Here is a 10,973-nt window from a genome sequence, read left to right on the forward strand (position 1 = left end):
AGTAAAATTAACACTTCCAAATCTGGAAATGTATGACACAAACAATACAAAATAAAAAGGTGGAAGTTGACACTGGTTCCCTAGGATGAGGCCTTCTGTACAAAAGGAGCAAGAGTCCATACTTAACTCCAAGAGGCAGTCCCTAGATGCAGAGCTGCAGTTTTAAGCAGACCCCCAAATCAGCTGTCTTTACCTATGGATAGAACCACATGTTGTTATTACTTAAATCATACAAAACAACCACTCTGCATTCACCCTGATTTTCATTTATAACATAAAAACCAGAAATACCAGTATTTTAAACTAAGCATACCTGAAGAAATGTTCAATATGGCTTGTAGTTATTTTGATGGCCACCACGTCTAGGAGCTTTTCCATAATTTGCACTGCCCTGGCCTAGCGCGAGAGGAAACAAAAGAAAGGTCTTGGACAACAGATTCTACATTGCTCAGATTAGCAATGAATTTAAAAGTTTGTTTTTAGATTCATCAGTTACTGAAACTTACTGTAATCATAACCTGGTCCGTATCCATAATACCCATATCCAGAGTAGTCATAGCTTCCATAGCCACCATAACCCTGCTGGCCATATCCATATCCTTGATTGCCATAACCTTGGTTCCAGTAATTGTTGTATCCTTGATTCCAACTCTGTCCTTGACCTAAGCATAGATTTGGTGGTTTTACATGTGGCAAAAGATAGTATGATGCACACAGAAGCCTCAAGCACTACTCTACTTTCCAAAAGTTTAGTCCACCATCTTTTATTTAGCTATAAACAGTGGCAGCCATTGTATTGGTCTTTCATGAAGATAAGCTTCCACAAATAGATTGAGCTACTCGTGTACACTTAAGGGTCTATTCCTTTAGTTGGCATCACTTGATGCTAAAATTTAGACCACATGTACATTGCAGTGCTTTCTGCATATAACCCCTTCAGCTCTGCAAACAGGGAAAAAAGTAATGCTCAGAATTCATGAAACGGAAGGTCACATACAGAGGTAGAGTATGGGACCAAAGCCTTAAGGATGCCATTTCGACACAATACAGGCAGCTTTCCCACGAATGCCTGTTCTCTAAATCTGACCTAAATATGTCAGTGTCTGGTTTTCCTTTCTTCCAACAATGAAATGCCTTTGCAACTTGCAGTCTAAGTCTCAGTTATATTTCATGACAAAACATACCTTTTCCACCCCGTCCACCTCTGCCACCGAAACCCCCTCGTCCACCATACTGTTGTTGATATACTTCTTTAGGTTGGGCTATTTTTATTTCACACTATTAAAGAAAAAAAAAAAAAAAAAAAAAAAAAACACATGGAACAGGATTTATAAAGAATAAAGTAACTTTAAAGCAACCCCTCCCATAACTTGTACCTAAGCTCACCTGTTAAGCAAATGACTAAACATTTAGTCTAGGTACTTATTTATAAGTGCTGGGACAGTTAGGCTGCCAATACCTGTATATTAACACACTAGACAAAAACATCCTTACTGACGCTGGATTGACACTAAGTCACAAGGATTGGGATTTCATAATGCTGCAATGGGCGGGTTTTAGAAACTATCAGTAATTTAACATAGGCTATGTCCACAATATTTTGTTCACTTAGCCAAAACCCAAGAGACAGTCCAAGACACAGAACACAATTATGGTAGAAAGTCACACCAGTGTTTACCGTTGGGTCTTGGCTAAACCACTTGTGTGTTTACATGGCCTATAGAACCTAGATGAGCTTGTGCCATCAGAACAGTCTGCTGTAATATGCTGTAAACAAAACTCTGCCAGGAGACGGTGTCGATCCTGGCTATTTAGATGCCATCAACATGATTAACAAAGGAGATAGTACCTTAAAATTCCCCCCCTGGGCCACTGTAGATATATCAAGATTTTAGTCAAGAATTATATAATATTCTATGGTCACTTTTTATACAAGAAAAAATATTCAGTAAGAATATATATATATCTTACCTTGCTACCACTAACATTATGGAACTTCTTTTCCAATATTTTTTTTACAGGATCTTCTTCTTTGAATGTAATGAAGACAAAGCCTCTTCTTTTATTTGTTTTTGGGTCCATTGGAAGTTCAACTGCTTCAATCTGAAATTTATAGAATTTAACAGAAGCAATTTAACTCTTAGACTAATTCATGCAAACAGCTATGTTTATACACAAGATTTTTAGTGGGACACCTGAGTCGCAATGGGGTCCATTTACACAGAAAGATTATCTGCCAAAGATTTGAAGGCAAAACCAGAAACCAACTATAAACTGATCAGGTCAAAGAAAAGCCTGAGCTTTCTCCTCTTTTCAAATCCATTCCTGGCTTTGGCTTCAAATCTTTGGCAGATAATTTTTCTGTGTAAATGGACCCTATGTATGTGCCCTTTTAACACCCTAGCTGAGCAAAGTGCAAACACATGCAGAAAACAAGGTGCAAGTCATATAGGCTAGTTTCTGGCACAAGTTTCAGCCTTTTGTGAACAGTCATATATGGCTAGTGAGAAACTGTATTCCCCAAAATAAAGTTGAATTGCTAAAAGTTGGCTAACGTTTTAGCGTAGTGTACACATGACCTCTTTAAAAACGTCACAGTATTCTCAGAAAGGTTTTCTATTCATCCTAACGAGACAGATCCTGCTACTGTTGTCTTATCACCATGGGGCTTGCTATAAAGCATATAACTAAATGCTGTAAAGCAGCCCAGGCAAGATGGCTGCCCCATAATATACAAAAAATACTCAAAAACATGTTTTAGTTTGTAATCCTCTTAGCTCCACCTGTTCTATAAACATGCTGCCTACCGCTCAGACGGCATGTTATACGGAACAGGTTCCTTTAAACAAAAGCATACCCCAGGTCCACTGTACCATTACCCAACCAGTTTATGTCAGCTAAGCGTGTGGTATGGGCATTTGCAGCATGCTAGCAGTTTGGCTGCTAAACACAAATATGTAAAAGTCTGTGGAGCCTCAGTTGCGAGTCACAAAACACGGGAATAGCCAGATATCTCTAGCCCTAACTAGCCAGAATCCTGCTCCACAGTGACGAGGGGCAAATACCCCAAAGCGGCTGTGGATGGATGCCTGCCTTGGCAAGCCCTTGTCATGTCGCAATACTCGCACCTTGAGTTAAGACTGACACAAAAGGGGCCACCCTGTTTCCCTATTTATGCTCCAATACTCGCAACCGAGTGGAACTTAAGGGGCTATCTAACAGGGTGGTGTGGTGCTCTCCCCATCAAGGAGGCGCCGCGTGGCAACAGGCTAGAGATTTCTGGCTATTCCAGTGTCTCGAGACTCGCAACCGAGGCTCCACAGACTCTTGTTCGCATATTTAATGGGGGCATCAGTGGAGACTTATGATTGGGTAGTTTACTGGAATTTTTTACTGATCTCCTTGAATTCAGTGATTACTGTGTTTTGTTTGCTAAACACAAAGTAGTAGCCATTATTTAACAGAAACCATACCTCTCCAAAAGTTGCAAAGTATTCCCTTATCTTGTCCTCTCCAGCTTCTGGATTCAAACCACCAACAAATATTTTCTTTATTGGATCTTTTTTCATTGCCATTGCCTTTTTAGGGTCAATCAGCCTTCCATCCAGCCTGTGTTCTTTTTGCTCCAGAACCTGAAAAATTCAGTTATTTTTTTAAGGAAAGCAAATAATTTCTAACACATTAAGGTACATTTCCAGTTCATGCACACATGGTGAACAGAGAAAACTGCATAATCAGCAATTTTGAATATACCATCAGGCAGAAGGCCAAAGAAAACCCATGTCTTATTGGTACAATACGGTCAGAAACACATTCATACAAAGGCATAATCTTACAACCAAGATGAAAACAGACCTTGTCAACACTTGAAGCATCTTTAAACAGGATAAAGCCAAATCCTCTAGATCGTCCTGTATTAGAATCCATCTTGATGGTACAATCTGATACTTCCCCAAACTTTGAAAAATAATCTTTCAAGTCTTTCTTGCTTGTATCCCAGCTTAGACCTCCAACAAACATTTTCCTAGAATGAAGTGCATCAGTTTAGGGAACACCAAAAAGCAGGAGGAAAGTATTAGGGCATGTTGACTTTACATGCATAATAAATTGAATTCCAAGCCAAGAACATTCACATCATTTGATAAAATCCTCAATATCATTCAATATGTCAGGAATTAGGTAACCAACCCATATGCCATTAATAAAACAGATAAACCATGTTTGCATTACTTAAAGGGGTTAGCCACTTTATAGTAAAAATTGTTCAGTGTACAGTATTAGTAACTGTACTCCCTACCCTTACTGACAGCAGCTCCCTGTGTACCCTAGAGCTAAAGTGCTAAATTCAGATCCCTCCCCCTCCAGGCTGTGCTGCCCCGTTAGGTCTGTCCATAAGATTGTTGACATGAAGGAGCATGTGACCAACACCCCCCCCCCCAGTGTCCACCATAGGCATATACAGACTCAGTGATGGACATTGGGGGTGGGGGGATGGTCACACGTTCCTTCATGTCAGCCTTCTTATGGACAGACTCACCACAGAGCAGAACAGTCAAGCCTGGTGGAGGGAAGTCTGATTTTAGCTGTATGAGGTAGAGCTGCTGTTAGCAAGTGCTGCGAGTTCAGTTACTAATACTGTATACTGAGCAGTTTTACTATAGTGGCTTTCTTTAAGTGTTAAGGGAATCTGTACGCATTCTGACCCCACATAGAGGAGATTCAGCACAATCTTTATTTTCCTATAGTAAAGAGTCAAAGAGGAGTTGTGGCTCAGCATTTGTGACATGCTCTGGCACATCTCACCACTCCTCTTTGAATAATCATTCCAGATCAGCCTCCAGCATGTGCACCACTGGTATCAAGGGCCATGCATGTCCTGCATCCCCAAATTGTGCAGGTACCACAGCCAGAAAGAGATGCACATGTGAAGAGTTTCCCAACTGAGGGAGTTGGCTTTAGCTCACCTGCGTTTCCAGACTATGGGTTCAAGATGTAGCCCTTTCCCATCAGCAGCACCAGCACAAATTTTAATGTGGAGTGTGCTGGTTGATTAGGTGGGACCCCAAGTGGAAGGACCCACAAACAGAGTATGATTCATAGTAAGTATGAGACTATCAGGAATCAGCATATGGGCGTTTTTTTTAAACCTTAGCCCGGTTCCCACACACCAACACAGCCTGAAGCACTAGAGGCGGGCCTGCCCACCCCCAGTGTGACGAAACCCCCTCCACTCTGACACAGCCCCATTGACTTTAATGGAGCAGCATCAGGGGAGGGCATATCACCACACTAGGGGTCAGCAGGCCTGTCTCCAATGCCCAGGAATAGCCTGGGGCTGTGTGCTTGAACCGGTCGGCGGTGCCAGTCTATTCAGGTAAAAACCTTAAATATACCTAATGGTACATTTGCTTTACAAATAGGTGCTTGTGTCACACAAGCCTTGAGATTCAGTATACAAGTAAATACTACATAAAGAATCATGTTTCACATGTCAAAAAGCTATAGTATTGAACAGAAGACTGAAGGGGTGGGCTTAAAGCATACCACCTACAGCAAACAGCACAGCTTTCATTCCTGCTGTTAAATGTATACTACATTGATTTCCACACAAAGGGGAAGATTTATCAAACATGGTGTAAAGTGAAACTGTCTCAGTTGCCCCTAGCAACCAATCAGTCCACCTTTCATTTCTCACAAACTTAAATGAAGGTGGAATCTGATTGGTTGCTAGGGGCAACTGAGCCAGTTTCACTTTACACCATGTTTGATAAGTCTCCCCCAAGGTCTGTAGATTTGACATCTCATCCACACAGTGAAAGTTTTTCTAACTGCAGTGCTTTTAATCTGCAGAGTGTCCATCTATGTTGCCGATTTGTAGTGGATTTGTGCCACTAAAATTAAATGGGAAGATGAAGTCCATGTGATTTCAGGCTGGTTGCTATAGGTTTTATTAATGTACCCCATTATGCTGCAAATCATCAATTCCAAGCTCTGACATCAATCCATAGGAATTGGTTTAGTTTCTGAATGTAAATACAATTGGGATGGGGAACCTCCTCCCCCCCAGCTGCTGCAAAACAAATCATCATGTCTGAGCAGCAAAAACTTTTGTCTGTCCATGCATGATGGGAATTGTAGTTCTGCAACAGCTCAAAGCCCAGAGGATCCCATCACAGATTTTTCTGCAGTGGGCAGGAGGGATTGGGTAAAAACAATTACACCTATTTACCTCCACAGCTGCAGCACTGCTGCTCACTTACTGCTGCCACACAGACCATGGCCACTGGAGATCAGCAAATGTAATTGCTTTCACCCATCCCCCTTCTCAAGCATTGCAGAAAAAGAGGTCCCAACCAGAGTACCACTTTAGGCTATGTTTAACAATCAAGTATGAATGAACAGTTACTATTCTACTATGGTTCTTCCATGTCAGAGGTATATGTTGGGCTTAGTAAATCAGTTAACCCTTAACAAGGTCAACCATACAGTAAAAATGCTTGGAGTTATGGGCTGGACCTAACGCATCATGTGCAGCCATAGGGCTAGTTATGATCCCGGCTACTTAACTTAGGGCCCTATCAGACAGGCCAACCCATTCTGGAAACAAGTGCCAATCTCAGATTAGCTCTTGTTTGAAAAAGGATTTTACATCAGCAGATGGCAGTCCATTGACTGTAAACCCATTTTGGCCAGTCAAAGATAGTGAGCTGTATCTGTTTAATTAGGGATTTTTATCCCATTTGTTATTCAAAACCACACTCCTCAAAAGCTGTATTCTTGGCCCCAGTAGCCAATGTCAAGATATACTGGGTATCTCATTGCCTAAAGATGTCTGACACAACACCCTGCTGTGTCTCCAAGGCACTGTACTACAGTCTCCTAATGCATAGTTCTGAATCGCCAGCAGTGTGGACAGTGTCTATACACCAATATACAAGCTGAAATGAAAGTGAAAGTTAAAAGTCAAAACATGCAGACTCGTCCCTTCCTTACTTCCCAAAAGGACTGGATTCAAGCAGCTCCAAACTATTGCAGCAGCTACATATGAGGCCATGTTTAAGTGGTCCAATTACAGGCTAAAACAGTGCTCATTCTCTACAGTTCTGAAAATTTAGACTGTAGTAAACCCAGAAAACTGCAGGAATTGCTGAATGAAAGAATGGGCAGCACATTTGGCGATCACTTAGGGAATTGGTGGAGCACTCTGTTCATATGGGGCCAGCTGCATTTATTCCAGGCCACAATATTACCACATTCCCAGTGAGCACCAATCCATTTATAATTTTAAAAGGGAACCTGTCACCAAGACCATGCTATCCAAGTCACCACCAGGTTATAGAGCAGGAAGAACTGAGCAGATTTATATGTATGTCCATGGCAAAAGATTTATTAAAACCTTTAAATTGATTTAAAGCCAATGTTTCCATGCCAAGGAGCCCAGCACATTGAGCAGCACTGCATACTGCTCAGGGATTTAAGGCAACAAGTTACACAGAATCTTTTCCTGCAATAAGTTATATATTAATCTGCTCCGTTCTTCCTTCTCCATAACATGGCCATACAACATTGCCTTGGTGAAAGGTTTCTATTAAGGGTGCCATTACACCTACCGGATCCACAGCAGATCTCAATTCTGCGGAGTTGGCTGCAGTGAGGCTCCCGGCTCAGCTGATCTCAGCGGGACCAAAGCCGGCAGCCTCACTGCAGCCGTGCTGCCAAGCAGGTACTGTATGCTCTCGGTGGCGGGCTGATGGGAGGGGATGTGGCGGCGGGGCTGCGGGCACCAGGGAGTTGAAGCACATATTCACAGCGGGATGTCAATCCCGCTGCGATTATGTGCCATCATAGGGATGAATTGATACCGGATCCGCAGCGGTTCTCGCTTCGAATCCGCAGAAGTAAGATCCGCTGTGGATCCGGTAGGTGTGAAGGCACCCTAAAGGAGAAGTCCGGCAGTTTTTTTTGCACGTAATGTATTTTTACAGGAAATACTTTAAGTGCTTTTTTCCCTGCACTTACTATTGCATTAAGGCTTCTCTTCCTGGATAAAATGGTTATGTCACGACCCGACTCCTAGAGCTGTGCAGGCTGTGGCTGCTGGAGAGGATGACGGCAGAGGGATGGATAAAAGGAAACTTATTTTAGCAGTCCAAAAAAAATCCGGTATTTATTGTGTTAATTCCATAAAATCGTTACATACAAAAAACGTAGAAATATGCTAGACACGTTTCGGTCCACTGAGCCTTGATCACAGGATAAGCCTATGATGTGATCAAGGCTCAGAGTGGGCCGAAACGAGTAGCATTTTCCTACTTTTTTTGTATGTAACGATTTTATGGAATTAACAATAAATACTGGATTTTATTGGACTGCTGGAATACGTTTTCTTTTATCCACGTTGCAACGTCTGATCACCCACAGGTGAGGTCCTCTGCACTCCTATTCCAGGAAAGAGAATAGCCAGCTATAGTGCAGCAAGTAAAGCATATACGGAGTAGCAGCGGAAAAACTTTTACTCTGATGGCAGAGGGATGCTCAGTGTCCTCCAGTGCCCTGTGTCCCTCAATATCCGCCTGCCATCAACCTCTTCCACAGTCACAGCCCGCACAGCTCTGGGAGTTGGGTCGTGACATCACCATTTTATCCAGGAAGTGAAGCCTTGATGCAGTAGTAAGTGCAGGGGAAAAAAAGCACTTTATGTGCATATCCTGTAATAAGTGTATATTGATAATTTGTATAACTTTATACAATACTTTAATAAAAGTTTCCACCGGACTTCTTTAAGGATGGGGATAACTGTAAAAGAATACCCCTAGGCCCAAAAATCCATCAGTCAGCAGCCATAGAATCCTAAGGTAACAACATGTGCATGCACTATTTACTGGGCCTCAATATAGTTAAAAAAATATATATATTTATAAATAGGTTTTGAAACAAAACTACATTTCTAAAAATCTGCAGCATGGTGGTCAGCAATAGACACAATAAGTGAGGCCCAAGGCTTGGTGGTGAGATGATCTGCAGCATTCCCAATGAATAGTGGAGGGATTATGGCTCAGCACAATACAGGAGATCTCCATGATCACAATACAGCAGCCACTTACGAGCCTCCATAGCCGGCGCCGCTACCCCGCACACAGGCCGGGCCCGATGGCGGCAGCTGTAGAGGCCGGTAAGCACAGGCATGGCCTCTGTGTACAAAGCAGAACAGGAAGGAGCCGGCCATAAAGGAGAGCAGCTAACCTGCCGGGAGCAGCCAGGCCCCTCCCCGCCCTCCCCCTACAGCAGATGGCGCCAACAAAAGCAGGGGAACAAAGGAGGCACGGAACACATCGCATCGAGAAATATAGTTACCAGAGAAAAGTTGCACAACTTACGCTGCTTGATTTATACTGGGAGAAATATCAGGTACGCACCCTGCGTCCTCCTCGGCTTTGCTTGCACTGATCTGCTCACCCCCGGAACCATTTTGGCCTACCAGCGCCACGGACTGTTTGTTATCGGCGGAGTCTCCCTCTGCAGCCTCATGGCCGTTCTCGGAGGTCTCCATGTACTGCTGCTCTGTATCTGACATTGTGGAGCAATCGAGAGAGGGGGATCACGTCCTTCAAATAGAATAGAAAAAGAAGAGCGTTATAGGCCGGAGGACGTGCACATCCTTAGCGCTAAACACGTGATCTACGCGCCACACGCAGCACAGCTAAACGTAAGCTCAGAGGAATGTACCGTAAAAACAGTCGCGGGGTGGGTAGCGTCGATGTAGAAGTCGGCCTCCTCGTTTCCTGACAGCTCACGAAGACGCCCTTGCACGAAGCCCCTAGCAGCGCTCGCCTCCTCCAAAATGGTTTCTCGTGAGAATGCCAACTCGTGGCTACCTTTATAAAGCCGGAACGGCGCACCGCTGAACACGGCCGCACGCCATTGGTTACTGTGCTAACAATATCGTCTCATCGAGCTTCGCTATTGGCTGGTGTACTGCAGAAGCTGAAGGCGGGGCGATTTGCTAACGTTTTCTCGCGAGACTTTCAAAGTGGACGAGCCTGTGGGGGAGATCTTATTGTCTGACGGTGGGGGATGCTCATTTTTGTTATGAAAGAGTCTGCAGCTTTTAATAACGCTGTGACCCTATCAGTCAGGCGGGTTACCGGCGTAGAAAGCCGTATACAGTAGGTTGGCCATAGATGCTGAGACGATTTACAGGTTTTGTTGTGTTGTAGGTAGTTATCCCACAGTCGGCCATTTTTCCCAGAATCACGCTGTTCCCATAGCTGGTGTAGACATCCCATGCAGAGAGAAACTTATTTTGCCATTCAGCTGTTTTTTTGTTTGTTTTTTTCTTCTTTTCTGGATTTCTCTGATAGTAAAATGGGCATTTACTGTATATGACTGGAAACTACAATTCCCAGAAGCCCTATGGGCCAGACTGATGGACCTACATGAGAGGCAATCACAGATGTTAGTGTACTAGGTATGAGGAGAGAAAGCAGAGCTGGGGTTGGTTACTATGGGCAGATGAAATCCATCTTGGTCTCATTCAGATTGGTAGATATGGGCCAGCTTGCCCCCATCCTCCCCCGCATGCAGGCGCCTCTGTGTCCTCTCCTGTGCGTTACCGTTTCTTTGTCATTACTTTACTGGCAATGGGAGCCGCATACTGGAAACAAACGTACATCAGCATAAACATATAGGTCCAGATGTGTCTGCTTGAACCCTAAACTGTCCATAGCAACCAATAAGAGCTGAGCTTTTATTTAACGAGCTCATTAACCCTTCTGGACAAAGTCAGTTTTGGCCTTTAAGCATACCTATAATTGGAAAAATGTGACGTGTCAAAGCAATTTGATCAGGTGTCCCTTCTGAGATCTAGACTGAGCAGGAAAACAAGCCGGGACATCACCTCCATCTTGCTGCCCCATAGACCTATAAGTGAACAGCAGGAGATAGCGTTTAGCAATCGCCGGAGGGTGGCAGGT

At 43.5% G+C, this 10,973-nt stretch overlaps 1 protein-coding gene across 3 annotated transcripts; it reads right to left on the reverse strand.

Moving 5' to 3' along the window:
* HNRNPAB (heterogeneous nuclear ribonucleoprotein A/B) lies at positions 1 to 9,869 on the reverse strand. 3 transcript variants are annotated; one of them, XM_069970291.1, is made up of 9 exons: positions 9,727 to 9,869; positions 9,417 to 9,605; positions 3,856 to 4,024; positions 3,474 to 3,632; positions 1,972 to 2,103; positions 1,185 to 1,278; positions 507 to 662; positions 314 to 396; positions 1 to 193 (listed from the first exon to the last, which is right to left on the reverse strand). In XM_069970291.1, the coding sequence occupies exons 2-8, from the start codon at positions 9,572 to 9,574 to the stop codon at positions 326 to 328; spliced, it is 939 nt and encodes a 312-aa protein (XP_069826392.1). In that variant the 5' UTR covers positions 9,575 to 9,605; positions 9,727 to 9,869; the 3' UTR covers positions 1 to 193; positions 314 to 325. The 3 variants fall into 3 exon arrangements, with proteins under 3 accessions (XP_069826392.1, XP_069826372.1, XP_069826382.1); XM_069970271.1 differs by having other exon boundaries at positions 9,378 to 9,605; positions 9,727 to 9,868; XM_069970281.1 differs by lacking the exon at positions 1 to 193 and having other exon boundaries at positions 313 to 396; positions 9,378 to 9,605.
* Positions 9,870 to 10,973: the final 1,104 nt, after the last annotated feature.

Source organism: Dendropsophus ebraccatus, chromosome 1, assembly GCF_027789765.1.
Source record: "Dendropsophus ebraccatus isolate aDenEbr1 chromosome 1, aDenEbr1.pat, whole genome shotgun sequence".
NCBI lineage: Eukaryota > Metazoa > Chordata > Amphibia > Anura > Hylidae > Dendropsophus > Dendropsophus ebraccatus.

Coding starts and splice junctions, on each gene's coding strand:
- HNRNPAB (XM_069970271.1), bottom strand. CDS start 9,574: ATGTCAGATACAGAGCAGCAGTACATGGAGACCTCCGAGAACGGCCAT. Junction 4,025..9,377: donor CCCAGTATAAATCAAGCAGC/GTAAGTTGTGCA, acceptor ACTTCATTCTAG/GAAAATGTTTGTTGGAGGTC. Junction 397..506: donor CGGACCAGGTTATGATTACA/GTAAGTTTCAGT, acceptor CTCTCGCGCTAG/GCCAGGGCAGTGCAAATTAT.